The sequence below is a fragment of the Nerophis ophidion genome, linkage group LG27 (assembly GCF_033978795.1).
Source record: "Nerophis ophidion isolate RoL-2023_Sa linkage group LG27, RoL_Noph_v1.0, whole genome shotgun sequence".
Classification (NCBI taxonomy): Eukaryota; Metazoa; Chordata; class Actinopteri; order Syngnathiformes; family Syngnathidae; genus Nerophis; species Nerophis ophidion.
The window spans coordinates 19043784-19065536 of NC_084637.1; the positions used below are offsets into that span (position 1 = coordinate 19043784).

General features: G+C 39.1%; 2 protein-coding genes across 4 annotated transcripts in view; one reads left to right on the forward strand and one right to left on the reverse strand.

Moving 5' to 3' along the window:
- The window catches only part of brpf3b (bromodomain and PHD finger containing, 3b), a 61419-nt gene that overhangs the window by 38246 nt on the left and 1420 nt on the right, over positions 1-21753 (forward strand). For 2 of the 3 annotated variants that reach the window (XM_061889834.1, XM_061889836.1), the window contains exons 8-12: positions 9526-10053; positions 11704-11788; positions 11862-11950; positions 12015-12109; positions 12182-12336. In XM_061889834.1, coding sequence (XP_061745818.1) covers positions 9526-10053; positions 11704-11788; positions 11862-11950; positions 12015-12109; positions 12182-12336 — 952 coding nt within the window. The remainder of the gene's footprint in view (positions 1-9525; positions 10054-11703; positions 11789-11861; positions 11951-12014; positions 12110-12181; positions 12337-21753) is intronic. The other variant, XM_061889837.1, reaches the window with a different exon arrangement.
- Positions 21149-21753, reverse strand: part of slc66a1 (solute carrier family 66 member 1) — a 42810-nt gene continuing 42205 nt past the window's right edge. The window contains exon 8 of the mRNA XM_061889843.1: positions 21149-21209. Coding sequence (XP_061745827.1) covers positions 21164-21209 — 46 coding nt within the window. The 3' untranslated portion in view covers positions 21149-21163. The remainder of the gene's footprint in view (positions 21210-21753) is intronic.

Below are 21753 nucleotides of genomic sequence, written 5' to 3' on the forward strand. Positions count from 1 at the left end.
AGGAACATTTTTGGGGGGAAATAATGTGTTGGGGACCAATCACTTATCATCCCTAAACACACAACCGCCCTGTCCTAAACAATGTCAATATGGTCACTTGAAACAGCATCTAAACTAGATAGCTAAAGCGAGCAAGAACTATCCATACACCACAACACATCACATGTGTTGTGTTGTTGTGAACGACATCATGGATGTAACGTTAATGTACAAACAATCATATGCACACTCAACACAACACATTTCATCTGTTGTGTTGTTGTGAACGACATCATGGATGTAACTTCAATATACAAACAATCATACACAACACATCTCATCTGTTGTGTTGTTGTGGACGACATTATCGATGTCACATTATTGCACAATCAATCATACACACAACACATCTCATCTTGTGTCGTTGTAAACAACATCATGGATGTAACATCAATGTACAAACAATCATACACACACAACACATCTCATCTGTTGTGTTGTTGTGGACGACATTATCGATGTCACATTATTGCACACTCAATCATACACACAAACATCTCATCTGTTGTGTCGTTGTAAACGACATCATGGATGTAATATCAATGTACAAACACTCATACACACACAACACATCTCATATGTTGTGTTGTTGTGAACGACATCATTGTATGTAACGTCAATGTACAAACAATCATATACACTAGGGGTGGAACGGTACGTGTATTTGTATTGAACCGTTTCGGTACGGGGGTTTTGGTTCGGTTCGAAGGTGTACCAAACGAGTTTCCACACGGACATATTGAGTAGCGTACCCCACGTTGTGTAAACAATGCCCACCGAGGTACAACTTACGGCATGCTAGCAGCAACCGGGCTATGATAGACTGACCATACGTTCTTTTTTCACCGGATATGTCCTGTTTTGTGGCGCTGTCCGGGTGGAGTTTCTTAGATGCCTCAAATGTCCGGCATTTTAAATTAGGGTTGCGTGTATTTTCAATGTACGTTCAGGGTTAAGAAGGGGTTAAAAACAAAATAAATTGTGCACGCAGCAGCATTCGTGAGGGAGGGGCAGAGACAGAGAGAGCGAGACAGTTATGATAAACGCGCATGCATCGCCAGGCTCTGCTTTTTACCCATAGATTTATCAGATTTAATTTTTTATTATCTATAGCAGGGGTGTCAAAAGTGTGCCATTTGCGGCCCACAGCTAATGTTTTAAAGGCCCACGGCACATTCTAAAAAACTATTAATACAAACAAAAACATATAAACAAAAGTGAAATAAAAAAGCTTAAAGGCTAAATGTAATTGAGAAAAAGTTGCAACGTTGACTAATAAAAGAAAGCTGTTTTTTTATCTTTCAAACTGTCATTGCTCAAAACAAAATATTGAATCAAAATCAATGATATTATGAATTATTGACCTATCCAAAGTACCGATTACTTCACATCAAATATTCCACTAAGAAAAATATTTTTGGTGGAAGATTTTGCAAATTTGCTAAATAAATAACTAAAAAGTGTATATTTTGTTGTTTTCTTACTGTGCCGAAAATGAACTGAACCGTGTAACATCAATGTACAAACATTCATACACACACAACACATCTCAGCTGTTGTATTGTTGTGAACGACATCATCAATGTCACATTAATGTACAATCAATCATACACAGATACACAATACATCTCATCTGTTGTGTTGTTGTAAACGACATCATGGATGTACCATCAATGTACAAACAATCACACACACACAACACATCTGTTGTGTTGTTGTGAACAACATCATGGATGTCACATTCATGTACAAACAGTCATAGACACACATAACACGTCTCATCTGTTGTGTTGTTGTGAACGACATGGATGTAACATCAATGTACCAACAATCATACACACAACACATCTCATCTGTTTGTGTTGTTGTGAACGACACCATAGAAGGTAACATAAATGTACAAACAGCGGTTGCAAATTGAGAGTTGCTCTCTTTTTTTAACAGTCTCACTTTGCCTTGTTACTTGTCAAACATACAACAGTACACTTCCCCCTTCACAATAATAGCGCACTAACAAAGTAAAGGTATTAAAAAAGTACTTGTTATACAAGCATAATGTACTTATTTGTAATGTGCTTGATACAGTTACAGAAATAATATGCTTTGACTTTAAATACTGGTAAAAATATAAATTCACGATTTTTCCGAAATTCCAGGAATTCCAAAATACCCAATTTTCACTTACAAAGTGTTACTATGTCACAATTTCTCCATCTATTCAAAAATTCCAACAACAACCCATTCATATCTTTAAGGACAATTGTGATATTATCTATATTTAAAAATCCCAGATTTTCCCCACATTCCCAGATTTCCAGGAAATTGCCGTTCAAGTGAATGGACATTTTCCAAGTTTTACAACTCCGACATTTCTCACCTTATTCAACCCGTTTCACTTTCAACACCTTCTACTCATACTGGACATTGAAACTACCACTTTCCAAGTTCAAAGAAATCCCAGAATTCCTGTTTTTTCAAAGCCCCAATTCCACCCTTTTTTTTGTCTTTCGGCTTCTCCTCCTACATTTTTGAAGCCATTCCAACCACCATCAAAACACAACATTAAAGGTACTTAATTTTTTTCCTGAAATTCCAGGAATTCCAAAATACCAATTTTCACTTACAAAGGTTTAACATGTCAGCATTTCTCATCTGATTTAAAAAAAAAACAAAAAAACAACAGCAACTCATTTCTATTTTTAAGGACAATTGTGATATCTATATTCTTAAAAATTCCATTTTTTTTTACCCTCATTCCCAAATTTCCAGGAAAATGCCATACACAAATGAATGGACATTTTTTAAAGTTTTACAGCTCCCGCATTTTTCACCCGATTCACACCATTCCACCATCCACACACTCAACTCATCCTGGACATTTACGCCAATGTAAAATTCCCTGAATTTCCAGGAATTCTCCTCATTGCAAATGAATGGGTATAACACAAACCTCTTCATATCCCACATTTCTCATCCGATTCAAACTATTCTAACTTCCACACATTCCACTAACCCTCTAAATTCAATCAATAGTGTCTGGGTTGACTCTTTGTTAGTGGATGGTAAATATATACTGCAATACAAGCTGCACACTGACTACTCTAAGATAAAGTACTTGCTGAAATGTGAGAGGTTTACTTGTTTTTGGCAGACAAGTGTATGAATGCATGACACTTTTTATTTTTTATTTTTGAACCCACTTTTTTTATCCGATGAAACCAGTTGTGAACATGAGCTAACAAAACGTTGTCCTCAGGTAATTGAGCCAGGGTCCCCCCCACGCAACAACCCCAACCACCCCACTGTCTCCAGTCTAGTAAGTAGGGGCCCACAGAGTCTCGTTAGCCATGGCGGCCTCACAACTTCGCTCTCCCAAGTGCTCTCTGCACCTCTTCTGCACATCACTCATGGACTCACCATTCTCCATCTGGCCACGTACTGTAGCAGTCATGCCATCTCACCCCCTTCAGACACCCTCGTGCTTGCCTTAACGAAGGGCGGGTGTTTAGGCAGATACCTTTTTTTAAATTTTTTTTATTTTTTTATTTTTGGTGGTCTGTTTAATGTCATTTAGATCCTGTCCTGGTACCATGGTGCTGGTGTACAGTTGTGAGAGCAACTTGACTCAGGTGTGTGTGTGTGTGTGTGTGTGTGTGTGTGTGTGTGTGTGTGTGTGTGTGTGTGTGTGTGTGTGTGTGTGTGTGTGTGTGTGTGTGTGTGTTGTTACTGAACCGGCGGAACCTCTAAAGTTGAGCACAGTAATAAAGCATTGTAGGGAAACAAAGTCGAAATGCCTCTGTGAGCGTCTGAAGCAGGGTTGTCTGAACTTTATCCACTAAGGGCCGCGATGAAAAATCAATGTAAGCTGGGGCCATTTTGATAGTTTTCATTTCAAAACTAATAATATACCGTATTTTCCCGACTATAGAGCGCACCGGTATATAAGCCACACCCACAATTATTCAGAAGAAAAAAATATTTGAGCTGCAGATATATATGTTGTGAAATTAGTTATTTACATAGAAATAATTTGTAAATATTTGTTTACATATCTAAATTGTTTCCAAACGGTTTCTGTAACACGACAGTAAAACTGCTGATCAAACAAAACAGAAGTTATTGTCATGGACTAACAAAGATACTTGTAAATGTGTTAGCATATTAGCTGATGCTAATGACGCTAGCTTGAATACATTTCGATATTACGCACAAATATGCATGAAAACACTCCTACAGACATCACACATGGGGCAGTTTATTAAGTAGGAATTGTTGTAGTTGTATTGTAAAATTTACAATCGATTGCTTAGAGTGATGAATGAAAATTGATACGAGTAGAAATGCTATGGGCGGCTAGAAGACTAAACGGCGCCTCTACGTCTGGTTAAAAGCGCTAAATGGAAGGACATTGGAGCACCTGCTGTAAGCAAACTTGTACAAAAGATGGCACAGCAGGGGAATTACAAACCCCGTTTCCATATGAGTTGGGAAATTGTGTTAGATGTAAATATACACAGAATACAATGATTTGCAATTCATTTTCAACCCATATTCATTTGAATATGCTACAAAGACAACACATTTGATGTTCAAACTGATAAACATTTTTTTTGTGTGCAAATAATCATTAACTTTAGAATTTGATGCCAGCAACACGTGACAAAGAAGTTGGGAAAGGTGGCAATAAATATTGATAAAGTTGAGGAATGCTCTTCATTTGAAACATCCCACAGGTGTGCAGGCTAATTGGGAACAAAGTGGGTGCTGTGATTGGGTATAAAAACAGCTTCCCAAAAAATGCTCAGTCTTTCACAAGAAAGGATGGGGCGAGGTACACCCCTTTGTCCACAACTGCGTGAGCAAATAGTCAAACAGTTTAAGAACAACGTTTCTCGAAGTGCAATTGCAAGAAATTTAGGGATTTCAACATCTACGGTACATACTATCATCAAAAGGTTCCGAGAATCTGGAGAAATCACTCCACGTAAGCGGCATGGCCAGAAACCAACATTGAATGACCGTGACCTTCGATCCCTCAGACGGCACTGTATCAAAAACCAACATCAATCTCTAAAGGATATCACCACATGGGCTCAGGAAGACTTCAGAAAACCACTGTCACTAAATACAGTTTGTCGCTACATCTCTAAGTGCAAGTTAAAGCTCTACTATGCAAAGCAAAAACCACTTAACAACATCCGGAGACGCCGCCGGCTTCTCTGGGCCCGAGATCATCTAAGATGGACTGATGCAAAGTGGAAAAGTGTTTTGTGGTCTGACGAGTCCACATCTAGTCATCTGGACCAAAGGGGAAGCAAACCATCCAGACTGTTATCGAGGCAAAGTTCAAAAGCCAGCATCTTTGATGGTATGGGGGTGCATTAGTGCCCAAGGTATGGGTAACTTACACATCTGTGAAGGCACCATTAATGCTGAAAGGTACATACAGGTTTTGGAACAACATATGCTGCCATCTAAGCGCCGTCTTTTTCATGGACGCCCATGCTTATTTCAGCAAGACAATGCCAAGCCACATTCAGCACGTGTTACAATAGCGTGGCTTTGTAAAAAAAGAGTGCGTGTACTTTCCTGGCCCGCCTGCAGTTCAGACCTGTCTCCCATCGAAAATGTGTGGCACATTATGAAGCGTAAAATACGACAGCGGAGACCCCGGACTGTTGAACGACTGAAGCTCTACATAGTGAAGTCAAGTGAAGTGAATTATATTTATATAGCGCTTTTTCTCTAGTGACTCAAAGCGCTTTACATAGTGAAACCCAATATCTAAGTTGCATTCAAACCAGTGTGGGTGGCACTGGGAGCAGGTGGGTAAAGTGTCTTGCCCAAGGACACAACGGCAATGACTAGGATGGCAGAAGCGGGAATCGAACCTGCAACCCTCAAGTTGCTGGCACGGCCACTCTGCCAACCGAGCTAAACCGCTCCACATAAAACAAGAATGGGAAAGATTTCCACTTTCAAAGCTTCAACAATTCGTTTCCTCAGTTCCCAAACGTTTATTGAAAAGGTGATGTGGTGAACATGCCCTTTCCCAACTACTTTGGCACGTGTTGCAGCCATGAAATTCTAAGTTAATTATTATTTTCCCCAAAAAAAAAGTTTATGAGTTTGAACATCAAATATCTTGTCTTTGTAGTGCATTCCATAGATCTAACACAATTTTCCAACTCATGGAAATGGGGTTTGTAATAAAAGACCTTTTCAGTGTTTTTTAAACCATTTGTATATGGCCGTCAGCGGAGAAAAATCCATACATTTGCTGCACCATTTTATAAGCTGCAGGGTTCAAAGTAGCAGCTTATGGTCCGTATTTCACAGTAGATTTTGTGTTTTAAACCTTTAGAACTCCACTCAAGCTGGTTCCTTTTTTTTTTTCAACGATTAAATATTTTAATTAACTTCAGGTCCATAATTCATGAAAACATTAATTTTGATTCATTGTTATATTTTGAGCAATGACAGTCTAAGAAAAACAGCCTGTATGGCAGCTGTGTGTTATTAGTGTCAGTATTGCGACTTTTTCTCCTTACAGTTCACCTGTTTGCTATAATATTGCACTATTATCAGGGTTTTTTTTTTGTAAAAGTATTTTTAACAATTGCCATAGGGCTTTGACAAATTAGCTGCAGGCCGCAAATGGGCCTGGCTTGCACTTTGAACACCTCTGATTTAAAGCAATAATTCCAGGGTAGTAGACACATCTTCTGTCCTGGCTACTCAGTACAATAATACAAAAGAATAACCGAGCGTACAAAAAAGTGTTGACACTCCTCTCCAAAGCACTAGCAGTAATCTCTGTTCCTAATTGATTGATTTCATTTTATTATGAAAAGTGGCTGATTTAATTTTACACTTGTATGACCGTTAATGGGTGGCAGAGGGGTTAGTGCGTCTGCCTCACAATACGAAGGTCCTGCAGTCCTGGGTCCAAATCCAGGCTCGGGATCTTTCTGTGTGGAGTTTGCATGTCCTTCCCGTGAATGCGTGGGTTCCCTCCGGGTACTCCGGCTTCCTCCCACTTCCAAAGACATGCACCTGGGGATAGGTTGATTGGCAACACTAAATTGGCCCGAGTGTGTGAATGTGAGTGTGAATGTTGTCTGTCTATCTGTGTTGGCCCTGCGATGAGGTGGCGACTTGTCCAGGGTGTTCCCCGCCTTCCGCCCGATTGTAGCTGAGATAGGCGCCAGCGCCCCCCACGACCCCAAAAGGGAATAAGCGGTAGAAAATGGATGGATGGATGGATGACCGTTAATGGTCCAATGTTACTTGGAACCTTGCCCTGTTAACAGTTATGGCCACAGTTTGGCCCTGGAACAGATCATTTCCTGTACTGCGGCCCAGCTATTTTTCAATTGGCCCGTGGAACATTCTAAAAAATACTATTTAAAAACACAGTGGGATATAGTAATAATAATAATATTAACTTTAGTAACTCAAAGCTGTCACGCAGGGTTTTTTCTTTAAAACTGACATTGCTCATGAAATAATAATGAATCAAAATACATTTTATGAATTATTGACATATTTAAGGCTTCAATTAATTCACATCAAATATTACACTTTGAAATATTTTTGGGGGAAAATATTGCTTATTTTTTGTCATTAAAAAATGTTTGTTTTCCATGACAAAAACGGCGTCAAACAAAAAAAAAGTTTTTTAAACGTAACAAAACGTATAGACTGATATAGCTAAAGTTGATCAAAAGATTTAAACATTGTAAGTAAACAAATTAAAACAACGTATGACCTTTTTTAACACTTTTATGAGTGGGGCCCTTTTGGATCCCACAACATTTTAGTTGAATAATGTTTTTGCTAAAGAATAATAATGAATGAAAATCAATATTATGAATTATTGACACATTCAAGGCAAATATTACACTTTAAAATATTTTGGGGGAAAAATATAGCATATTTTTTGTCATTAAACAAATTTAGTGACAAAAACGACATAAAACAAACAAACAGATATTGTTTTAAAGAACGTAACAAAATCGTATAATTGATTGATATAGCTAAAGTTGATCAAAAGATTTAAGCATTGAAAGTAAACAAAAATAAAATAATTAATGACCTTTTTTAACACTTTTATGAGTGGGGCCCTTTTGGATCCCAATCAATTTTAGTGGATTTCTTTTTTTGCTAAAAAAAAAAACAACAAATCAATGTTATGAGTTCTTGACATATTTAAGGTTCCAATTATTTCACATCAAATATTATCCTTTAACATTTTTTGGGGAGAGCATATTGAATTTTTGTGTACATTTTCCATGACAAACAAAAAGATAATAAAACTTTTACACTTGATAAATAAATCTGAAGTTGATCCATAGATTTGAGTGTTGAAAAAATATATAATTATGGATTACTTATTTTTAACACATTAATGACTGAAAATTTTTGTGGTATTTTTTTTAATTGTCTTTCCTCATCAAAATAATATAATAATAATAATGATAATAAATCAAAATCAATGTTGTTATGAATTATTGACCCTTTTGAGGCTACAAATACTGCACATCAAATAATCCACTTTGAGATTTTTGGGGGGTAAAAAGATTGCACATTTTTGTGTTTTTGCTGTTTCCTTGGACAAAAAGATCATAAAGCATAAAAAACAACTTTGAAGTTGATCTAAATATTGAAGCGTTAAAAGTAGATAAAATAATGTGACTTTTTTATGACTAGGGCCCGTTTGGATTCTGAGAAGTTTAGTTTTTTTTTTTCTTTGTTCATTAATTAATGAATTTAAATCAATGGTGTTATGACTTTTTCAGCTGAAATGTTCCACTTTGAAAATGTTTTTGGGGGGATGGGAAATATTGCATAATTTCTATAACACAAAGGGCATACAAAATAAAACTGCATCGGCAGATACAGTAGGTTTAAGTTGTTCACAAACTCTACCAAATACCACCTCAGAAAACACTCTCTACACATTGAAATACAGTAACATAGTAGGCCTAAGTTTTCATTAAAAACAAGGTCAATCTAATATTTCTGGCCACTGTAACATTACGCACAGTTTGAACAGGAACACTGTTGGAATATAGGAAATAAAACACTACATACACTACCCAGAAGCACTTGCAAACTTTTTTAAATTATACATTTTCTTGATTTGAAGATTTAAACGTTGACAGAAACAACATGCGACCTATTTTTAAGTTGAAGGGTGCCCTAAGAGTTGAAAATAAAAAAGTATGTTTTGTAGTGGTTTGGAAAATAACAAATATTTTTCAGTCGAAAAGGTCTACGTTGAAGAAAGTGTCCGACCTTGGAGGTTCCCGCACACCTAAAGTCCATTTGGGCGGTGCTTAGACCATTTCTTTAGAGTTCTAGATGACGTTATTGTCCAGTGTGACGAGGACACCACATCACACCACATACTCCGTGGCCATTTTGTTTTCCCACGCACGCAGAGTCACACTTTCATGTCGTTGTCCCCTCCATCTTTTCCAGAAGACCTCAAACCCGCCTCGCCCCCGACACTGGAACCCACCGGGCCGGCCCCCCCTCCCCGGCTTGGAGACGCACCCCTGGAGCCTCCCACCCTGCGGCCCATCGTCAAGCAGCACCCAGGTCCCACCAGCTGGAAGCGCCTAAAGCTGGAGGCCCGCGCCGCCGCAGAGGACATTGTTTGCACTACGTCGCCGCCAAATTTGCACAGCGAGGGCTCGGTGGTGGCCAACGGCCTGCCGGACCCCTGCACCCCCACGCGGCCCTTCACCGGCGGGGTCGGGCGACGGACGTCTGTGTTGTTCAAAAAGGCCAAAAATGGCGCCAAGCTGTTCAGAGAGAGGGACGGTGTGCTGCTGAACGGGAAGGCGGCACAGGACGACAGTTCAAGTGCCTCCCCCGATACCCCCTCTATCACCCCCACCGACACCCCCCAGAAAGCCCTAGAGCCACCCAACCTAACCGACCAACGGAGCGCCGGCCGAGAGACAAACTCAGAAAGAGAGCGCCACAAAACGTCAAAGAAATGTGGTAAGACGTATTTTGCTGTCTTGGCTTCACAACCTCGCTACAATAATTAAGAGGCACTTCATTTTTTTTTACATTCACAATCCTTACCTAAGACAAGAACACATTTTTCTTTTGATAAACATTCTAAATAGTAAATAAACGCAAGCAAGAGTCAGCGAACAATGGCGCCCATGAGAGTCGCCAGTCAGCTTCAGGGGCCTGTTATTGGATGTCATCAGAATAGAGTAGAATACATCTTTATTGTCATTGTATATTCAACAAAGAAATTGCAAGCAAACTAATTTAGTGCAAATTCATAATAACACACAAAAAACATAAGAACATGGTTCTCAGATAAAAATAAATAAAAATACATAAAATACATAAAAAATAGCAAGCACGCAGCTCACATGCACGGTCATTCTTTTTTATGCGTGAAATCTAACAGCGTATTTGTGTATGATGTCACCCAGCGGCAGCATGTAGATGCTGAAGAGTGCAGGGCCAAGAACCGAACCCCGGGGAACTCCACACGTTACCTTAACATACCTCGAAGTCCCATTATTTTGGGAGACGTACTGCATTCTGTCAGTAAAATGGGAGTCAAACCAAGAAAAAACTAAGTCTGACATACCAATACGTTCTAATAAAAGGTTATGATTGACTGTATCAAAAGCAGCGCTAAGATCAAGTAGCAGAAACATAGCAGCATCCATTGTTAACAATAGATAATTAGTTGTTCTTGTGAGGGCTGTCTCCATAGAGTGATTTGCCCTGAAACCGGGCATAACGGGTTCCCAGAGATTTTTAGCGGCTAAGTAATCTTTTAGCTGCTGTGCAATAATTTTTTCCGAGGATTTTCGAGATAAAGGGAAGGTGTTACACCTGTGAATCAGTTGAGGACGTCTCTGCGCTGCTGACTTGTCTCCATTTAAGATGATCCCCAAGATAGCACTCCTCAATGTAAATAAACGCCATGGGTGGATCTACACCTGACATCCACTGTAATGATACCAAGTACAATAGCGATATTTATTATCGTCACAATTTTTTTTTCCCTTTTTTATAATTCATATTATGTTTATAAACTCAGAAAATATGTCCCTGGACACATGAATAATTTCAATATGACCAATGTATGATCCTGTATCTACTTGGTATGGGATTGATACCTAAATTTTTGGTATCATCCAAAACTAAAGTATCAAACAAGAGAAGAATAAGTAATTATTAAATTTTAATAGAAGTGTAGATGGAACATGTTGAAACAGAAAATAATCAGATATTAACAGGACATTAACAAGTGGATTAATAATACATTTTCACAGTTTGTCCTTTATAATGTAGACACAATAATAGGTAGATAAATAACACAGTATGGTACTGCATACGTCAGGAGACTAATTAGGAGTCTTTGTTGACTTACTACTAAAAGACAAGTTGTGTAGGATTTTTACTATTTTATTTAAGGACAAACTCGCAATAATAAACATATGTTTAATGTACACTAAGATTTTTTTGTTAAAATAAAGACAATAATGACCATTTTTGCAGTACCCTTTATTTAAAAAAGTATCGAAATACATTGGTACAAAATATTGGTATTTGGACAACCCAAGTCTGAAGTAACTACCAAGGTTAAGAAGTCAACTCCTTCCTCTTTGCCTCTAGGACTGACCAACGGTTTCGACAAGCACATAGACGACGGCGAGTGGGATGGCGAATACAGCCCCTGCCCCGTCCTCCACAAAGAAACGTAACGTCTCAGTCCTGCTGGTGTCTTCACTCCCAGGCAAGAGTTGTACCTAACTCCATGTTGTCCTCCACAGCACTGCCGCACCCAAACGAAGCCTGGGGAAGCCCGCCATGTCCAAGTTCCCCCTGCTGGACATGGTCAACGGAGACGCTGACTACACTGGTAGCTTCTGCTCTCCATTTGGTCTTCCCCGCCTCCACATGAAATGCTTCATTGTTACTCCCAGGTAACGGCAGCCATGCGGCCGAGGAGGATACACAGCTGGAGCCTCTGGACATGGTCTGGGCCAAATGTCGTGGATACCCCTCCTATCCTGCCCTGGTATTAGCGTTCTTTTTCCGTTTGGGCATCCGATACCTCCAATTGTGACTGAGGTGTACCACTGTGTTCCAGATCATCGACCCGGACATGCCAGAGGAGGGCCTGCTGCTCAACGGGGTGCCCATCCCCGTGCCCCCCAAAGATGTCCTCCGCCTGGGGGAGCAGAGGCAGGAGGAGAGCAGCCTCAGGCTCTACCTGGTGCTCTTCTTCGACAACAAGCGCACATGGTCAGTAGGTTTGCACGACATAATCCTCCTCTCTCACTTCAATCAGAGGTCTCACTTTGCGTGTTTATTTAACGCACTGTGCCCTCTTTTCAATCATTCACCATCTTTGTCTCGGCGGGCGCAGAGCGGCGCGCCAGCTCTACGCACGCAGGAAGCATGAACAGACAGGCCACCTACGCGCTCGTTAGAAGTGTCGCAAAGTAACAAAAAGTAGTAAGAGAAAAATGCTGACCAAGCCAAATATCCCGTTGTGGTCACGTTACAGTTTCAAGTCGGATGGGCAATTTGAGCCCATCAACGGTGACGAACAAGAAAGAATGACGGCAAAAATGACAAGTATTTCCAACTTGGGAAAATTTTGACTTTAAGATGTTCGATATTTATTTCAGTTAAATTTTTTTCAACAAAATTAAGAGTCCATTTTATTTTTTTGTTTATTCATTAAGGATATCAAAGTTATTTACTTTTCCATGGCATTACACGGGTAAACAATTCTAAACTGAGAAATACAAGTTTACATCACTTTAAATAGTTACTTGCATTGTTGTTATTATTATTAATTATTTTTAAATAATAACAATATTAACGACATTACATTATAAACACTGAATAGTTTTTATCGGTTATTTCTTCAGTTTAAGAGCATGATGGAGACAAAAGCTATGAGTCTGTTTCCGAAAGAAAATTATTATAGATTATTTAATGGAGTGGTGTCCAACACTCCCTCCAAGGTACGTGCCTGTGCAATTGCGTACTGCTCACGCGTCCTCTGCGCACGGCAAATTTAGGCCTCGCACAAAATCGAATAAACAGATAAGCGCATAACAGTGTGCGCGTCTGCCGTCGCTCACATGTACGCCACTGAATGCTCAAAGAGTTTTGGCGGTTGCTCACACATATCAAAAATTGGAGGTGTCCAAACTTTTGCGTGTATATATATATATGTGTGTATATATATGTGTATGTGTATATATATATATATATATATATATATATATATATATATATATATGTATATGGATATATATATATATATATATATGTATATGGATATATATATATATATATATGTATATGGATATATATATATATATATATATGTATATATATATATATATATATATATATATATATATATATATATATATATGGATATATATATATATATATATGTACAGTATATACAAACCCCGTTTCCATATGAGTTGGGAAATTGTGTTAAATGTAAATATAAATGGAATACAATGATTTGCAAATCATTTTCAACCCATATTCAGTTGAATATGCTACAAAGACAACATATTTGATGTTCAAACTGATAAACATTTATTTTTTTTGCAAACAACCATTTATTGAATTTGATGCCAGTAACACGTGGCAAAGAAGTTGGGAAAGGTGGCAATAAATACTGAGAAAGTTGAGGAATGCTCATCAAACACTTATTTGGAACATCCCACAGGTGTGCAGGCTAATTGGGAACAGGTGGGTGCCATGATTGGGTATAAAAACAGCTTCCCAAAAAATGCTTTCACAAGAAAGGATGGGGCGAGGTACACCCCTTTGTCCACAACTGCGTGAGCAAATAGTCAAACAGTTTAAGAACAACGTTTTTCAAAGTGCAATTGCAAGAAATTTAGGGATTTCAACATCCACAGTCCATACTAGCATCAAAAGGTTCAGAGAATCTGGAGAAATCACTCCACGTAAGCGGCATGGCAGAAAACCAACATTGAATGACCGTGACCTTTGATCCCTCAGACGGCACTGTATCAAAAACCAACATCAATCTCTAAAGGATATCACCACATGGGCTCAGGAACACTTCAGAAAACCACTGTCAATAAATACAGTTCGTCGCTACATCTGTAAGTGCAAGTTAAAGCTCTACTATGCAAAGCGAACGCCATTTATCAACAACATCCAGAAACGCCGCCGGCTTCTCTGGGCCCGAGATCATCCAAGATGGACTGATGCAATGTGAAAAGTGTTCTGTGGTCTGGCGAGTCCACATTTCAAATTGTTTTTGGAAATATTTGACATTGTGTCCTCCGGACCAAAGGGGAAGCGAACCATCCAGACTGTTATTAACGCAAAGTTCAAAAGCCAGCATGTGTGCTGGTATGGGGGTGCATTAGTGCCAAAGGCATGGTTAACTTACACATCTGGGAAGGCACCATTAATGCTGAAATGTACATGCAGGTTTTGGAACAATGTATGCTGCCATCTAAGCGCTGTCTTTCTCATTTTGCCCCTTCTTATTTCAGCAAGACAATGCCCAGCCACATTCAGCACGTGTTACAATAGCGTGGCTTGGTATAAAACAAGTGCAGGTACTTTCCTGGCTCGCCTGCAGTCCAGACCTGTCTCTCATTGAAAATGTGTGGCACATTATGAAGCGTAAAATACGACAGCTTAGACCCCGTACTGTTGAACGATTGAAGCTCTACATAAAACAAGAATGGGAAAGAATTCCACTTTCAAAGCTTCAAAAATTTGTTTCCTCAGTTCCCAAACGTTTATTGAGAGTTGTTAAGAGAAAAGGTGATGTAACACAGTGGTGAACATGCCCTTTCCCAACTACTTAGGCACGTGTTGCAGCCATGAAATTCTAAGTTAATCATTATTTGCCAAAAAAAAAAAGTTTGAGTTTGAACATCAAATATCTTGTCTTTGTAGTGCATTCAATTGAATATGGGTTGAAAAAGATTTGCAAATCATTGTATTCCGTTTATACTTACATCTAACACAATTTCCCAACTCATATGGAAACGGGGTTTGTATGTATATATGTATATATATATATATATATATATATATATATATATATATATATATATATATATATATATATATATATACCCCAGTCTGTTTTTATAATTGTAAAGGACAATGTTTGATCAACTGATTGCAATAATGTAAATTTGTTTTAACTATTAAGAAAACCAAAAATATGACTTATTTTATATTTGTGAAAATATTGGACACAGTGTGTTGTCAAGCTTATGAGATGTGATGCAAGTGTAAGCCACTCTGACACTGTTGTTCTTTTTTTTTATTTTTATAAATATCTATCGATAATGTCAATGAGGGATGTTTAATCACTGCTATGCTGAAATTATAACTACCGTATTTTTCGGAGTATAAGTCACTCGGAGGTTAAGTCGCACCTGCCAAAAATGCATGATAAAGAAGGAAAAAAACATATGTAAGTCGCACTGGAATATAAGTCGCATTTTTGGGGTAAATTTATTTGATAAAACCCAACACTAAGAATAGACATTTGAAAGGCAATTTAAAATAAATAAAGAATAGGGAACAACAAACTGAATAAGTGTATGTTATATGAGGCATAAATAACCAACTGAGAAGGTGCCTGGTATGTTAACGTAACATATTAATGTAAGAGTCATTCAAATAACTACAACATATAGAACATGCTAAACGTTTACCAAAAACTCTGTCACTCCTAATCGCTAAATCCTATGAAATCTTATACAGTACTTCTAGTCTGTTACGTGAATGAGCTCAATAATATTATTTGATATATTATTGTGTTAATAATTTCACACACAAGTCGTTCCTGAGTATAAGTCGCACCCCTGGCCAAACTATGAAAAAAACTGCGACTTATAGTCCGAAAAATACGGTAATATTGATACTGTTGTTGATAATATATTTATTTTTGTTTCACTACTTTTGGTTTGTTCTGTGTCGTGTTTGTGTCTCCTCTCAATTGCTCTGTTTATTGCAGTTCTGATTGTTGCTGGCTCAGGTTTGGTTTTGGAATTGGATTCCAACGTTATGGTATTGCTGTGTATTGTTTTGTTGGATTGATAAAAAATAAATAAATAAATAAATAAAAATCGATTTAAAAGAAAAAGAAAAGATAATCGATTTTGAATCGCACAACGTCAGAATCGCGATTCAAATTCGAATCGATTTTTTTCCCACATCCCTAATATGTATGTATGTATGTGCATATATATATATATATATATATATATATATATATATACACACATATTATGGCTGGGCGATATATAGATATAAACAATATATCGCGGGTTTCCTTTTGTGCGATATAGAAAATTACTGTAATATTCGAGTATACGTTCTCACGCAGTTGCTTTTACCTGCGGGCATTACACTACAGGCGTTTCTCACTCCTTCTCGTCTCTCATTCTCACAGAGACGTAAAACAAGCCCACCTTCTTACATACGTCACAAACTGTCGCGCGTGTAGCGTCATATGCCCTCGCCGAGCACAGAGGTAGCAGAATGGCTAACGTTAGCTGAGGCAGGTGGTGCAAGCGGAGCGGTGCGTGTCACATTACAAGAGACAGAAGGTGTGAAACTGATCATAAATGGAGGAAGAACAATTAATGCCCAAAAAAACAGGAGAGGGTCCATCAATCGGCAGTGGTTTGGCTTCAAGCGGGAAGATATTCAGCTGACAACAGCAATATGCAAAGTATGTAGCAGAAGTGTTGCTACAATAGGTAGCAGCACTACTAAGTTGTTCTATCATTTAAAATGTCACCCGCGAGTGAATGAAGAGTGCTTAAAATTGTTTTTGATTTCCCTCTCTGCATGAAAGTTTAAAATGAGCATATATTAATGCAGTATGAAGAAGAATGTTTTAATGTAGACACAGAATCATCATACTGCTGTGATTATATGCATCAGGTGTTCATTCAAGGCTAAGGCTAAATATCGAGATATATATCATATATCGCGATATGGCATAAAATATCGAGATATTAATAAAAGCCAATATCGCCCAGCCCTAATATATATATATATATATATATATATATACACACATACAGTACACGCCAAATGTTCAAACACACCTTCTCATTCAATGTGTTTTTTTTATTTTTATGACTATTTACATTGTAGATTGTCTCATCAAAACCATGATGTGTGGAGTTATGTACTTAAGAAAAATGGTAAAATAACTGAAGACATCTTTTATACTCTAGTTTTTTCAAAATAGCCACCCTTTGCTCTGATTACTGCTTTGCACAGTCTTGGCATTCTCACGATGAACTTAAAGCACACCTGTGAAGTGAATACAATTTCAGGTGACCACCTCTTGAAGCTCATTGAGAGAATGCCAAGAGTGTGTAAAGCAGTAATCAGAGCAGAGGGTGGTTATTTTGGAGAAACTATAATATAAAAAACAGGTTTTTTTATTTCACCTTTTTTGTTAAGTACATAACTCCACATGTGTTCATTCATGCTTTTAATGCCTTCAGTGACAATCTACAATGTAAAAAGTCATAAAAATAAACAAAATCCTTTGAATGAGTTGTGTCCAAACTTTTGGCCTGTACTGTATATTTATGTGTATGTATGTATGTATGTAGAATAGAATAGAATATATCTTTATTGTCATTGTACATTTGTACAACGAAATTGTATGCAAACTAATTCAGTGCAAAATCATACTTAAAACCATAAGAACATAGATAAATAGATAAAAATACATAAAATTCATAAAAATACCAGGCATACAGCTCACGTGCACAGTCCTTAATGTTATCTTGTGTTCAGTAATATTATTGCTCTCGGATAAAAAGTGTTTTTAAAACGGTTTGTCTGGCATTTTATTGTCCTGTATCTCCTGCCTGAGGGCATCAGTTCAAAAAGTTTATGTCCAGGGTGAGATGGGTCCTTTATAATGTTTTGGGCCTTTTTGAGGCACCTGGCACTGTACAGTTCATCTAGGGAAGGGAGAGAGCAGCTCAGAGCAGTTTTTATGACCCTCTGAAGTGCATTCCTCTCTGCCACCGTGCAGCTGGCATACCATACACACATGCAGTATGTCAGCACACTCTCTATTGAGCAGCGATAGAAGGACACAAACAGTTTTTGAGACAGATTGTTCTTCTTGAGGAGTCTCAGAAAGTAAAGTCTTTGCTGTGCCTTTTTGATAGTCACTGAGGTGTTCATACTCCACGACAGGTCTTCCTCGATCTGAATGCCCAGGAACCTGAAGTTAGAGACCCTTTCCACATAGTCCCCATTGATGTAGAGTGGTTGGATGTTTATTGTTTTTTTCTTCCGGAAATCCATGATCAACTCCTTTGTCTTTGTGGTGTTAAGGACCAGGTTGTTTTCCCTGCACCACCCAGTCAGCCGCTCCACTTCCTTTCTGTAGGCAGACTCCTCCCTCTCAGAAATGAGTCCAACTACTGTGGTGTCGTCTGCAAATTTAATGGTGGTATTGCTGGCATGAGCAGGGGTGTAATCATAAGTGTAGAGGGTGTAGAGTAGGGGGCTTAGCACGCAGCCCTGGGGGAGCCGGTGCTGATGCTGATGGCTGCTGATAGGTGGGAGCCTACTCTCACCCTCTGAGAGCGATTTGTCAGGAAGTCCAGGATCCAGTGGCAGATGGAGGAAGACAGTCCCAACCCCTTCAGTTTGCGCACCAGTCTGTGGGGAGGATGGTGTTGAACGCAGAGCTAAAATCAACAAAAAGTAGCCTTGCGTAGCTCCCCTGCTGCTCTAGGTGGCTCAGAGCAGTGTGGAGGGCTGTTGCGATAGCATCCTCTGTAGATCTGTTTGCCCTGTACGCAAACTGGTGGGAGTCTAATGCAGGTGACAGATTTTAAGTGATGTGCCCCCGAACCAGAGTTTCAAAGCACTTCATAATGATTGGTGTAAGTGCCACTGGACGGTAATCATTCAGGCTGTGTACTGCAGTTTTTTGGGGAAGTGGGACAATAACAGAGTCCTTTAGACAGGGTGGAACGATGGAGTAGGACAAGGACTGGTTGAAAATTCTGGTGAAGACAACAGCCAGCTGGTCAGCACAGGTCTTTAGTACACGTCTAGATACGCCATCTGGACCAGCAGCTTTCCTCGGGTTCACCCTCCTTAGTGTGTTCTACACCTCATGGTCCTTCAACATGAGGACGTTGTCACGGGTTGAGAGTTGTGATGTGACTGGATGTGGTTGCTTCACCTCGAAGCGAGCAAAGAAGATGTTCAGTTCCTCCGTCAGTGAGGCGTCTCCGTCAGCCACAGCAAGGTTGTTGGATTTGTAGCCGGTGATGTTCTTCACCCCCTGCCACACCAGCCTTGTGTTGTTGCTGCTGAGGTGTCCCTCTATTTTCTTCCGATATGCTGTTTTAGCCTCCCTGATGCCTCTCCTCAGGCTGGCTCTTGCGGCACTGTACTGTGCCCCATCACCACACCTATAGGCCTTGTTCCTCTCCTTCAGCAGGGTCCTGATCTCACCAGTCATCCGGGGCTTTTGGTTTGGATAGACCCGGATGCGCTTTTCTGTCATAGCAATATCTGTGCAGAACTTGATATAGCTCAGCACAGATGAAGTGTAGTCCTCCAGGTCCTGCTGTTCAAAAATGCCCCAGTTTGTTCTTTCAAAGCAATCCTGGAGCAGCTGAGAGGCGCCCTCAGGCCAGATTTTAACAGTCTTAGTTGTTGAGGGAGCACTTTTTCTGTGGGGGGTGTATGCTGGGATTAACAACACTGACAAGTGGTCGGACTGGCCCAAGTGTGGTAGTGGCTTAGCCCTGTAGCTACTCTTGATATTAGAGTAAGCCTTGTCCAGAGTGTTGTTTCCCCTAGTTGCACATGTAATGTGCTGGTGGAATTTAGGGAGCACAGTTTTTAATTCTGCATGGTTAAAGTCCCCAGCAATGATGTGCACCGCCTCAGGATACGCGCTTTGTTGACTGCTATTGGAGTCATGTAACACCCTGAGGGCTGTACTAGCATTAGCTGCCGGTGGTATGTAAACAGCCATTAGCATGACAACATTAAACTCCCGTGGAAGGTAGATGGGTCTACATTTCACATTAACGTACTCCAAATCAGATGAGCAGTAACTGGTAACAGTCTTGGTGTTGGTGCATCAGTTGTTGTTGATGTAGATGCATAGCCCCCCACCCCTCTACTCTTACCGGAGTCCTTAGTTCTGTCATGTCGATGTGTTGTGCGGCCCGCTAGCTCGATAGCCGTGTCCGGGATGAGCGGGTGAAGCCACGTCTCCGTGATGAGCAGAATGCAGCTTCCATTGAGGGCTGTACACTGAAAAATTAAAGCATTTGGCGGCCATTTTGATATTTTTAATTTTCAAAACCAATGTGTACATTTTTTTAACCTTTCGCATGAACTTTGATCTCGGGGACCCAAAGGGTCTTATTCATAAAAAATTTAAAAGTATGTCATTATGGTATTTTTTAATAGTCAATCTCACAATCAACTTCAGGTCTGTCGATATAAAGTATTTAATTATTTGTATTTATTTTATTTTTTTAAATATGTTTCTATTTATTTGATAGGGAAATCATAATATAGATGCTGAGAAACAGTACCCCCTGATTTTTTTTTTTTTACTCAATTAGAAATAAAGAAATGTAGATGTTTTATGCCCTTCTCTTCAAAAACACAAAATACACAATATTTTTCCCATAAAGATGTCAGTGGAATAGTTCATGTGAAGTACTTGGAGCTTTAAATATGTCAATAATTCATATCAACATTGCTTTTTATTATTTTTTATTTGTTAAGCAACGACAGTTTAAAAAATAATAATAATAAATCCCATTTAAAATTATACTAATGTTTTTTGCCAGTTTAAACCTAAAAAAAAAACTGGATTTTTGATACATGGCACCATCTTGTAAGTATGCTAATGTGTTTTATATTAGCATTCTCATTTTTTTTTGTCAATTATTTTTATAGAACAGGTGATTGGCAACAAAAACTAAATGGTCCCTAGTCTGTGAATGTTGTCCGTCCATCTGTGTTGGCCCTGCGATCAGGTGGTGACTTGTCCAGGTTGTACCCCGCCTTACGCCCGAATGCAGCTGAGATTGGCTCCAGCACCCCCCGCGACCCTGAAAGGGACAAGCGGTAGAAAATGGATGGATCAATGGGTACAGAGATATGAAAGAACATATAAATGCACAAAGGTGCACAAGTCACCGCCTCATCACAGGGCCAACACAGATAAACAGACAACATTCACACACTAGGGCCAATTTAGTGTTGCCAATCAACTTATCCCCAGGTGCATTTTTTTGGAAGTGGGAGGAAGCCGGAGTACCCGGAGGGAACCCACGCATTCACAGGGAGGACATACAAACTCCACACAGAAAGATCCCGAGCCCGGGATTGAACCCTGACTACTCAGGACCTTCGTATTGTGAGGCAGACACACTAACCCCTCTGCCACCGTGAAGCCCGCTCACATTTTCAGTAGACCCATAGTAAATTTAATAAGGACCAAACTTCATGAATGTTTTTTGTGACCAACAAGCATGTGCTCCAATCGCTCTATCACAAAAAAATATGAGGTGTGGAAATAATGGGAAACTCAAGACAGTCATGACATTATATTATTTAAAAGTGTATTTAAACTTTTGACCACAACTGTATATA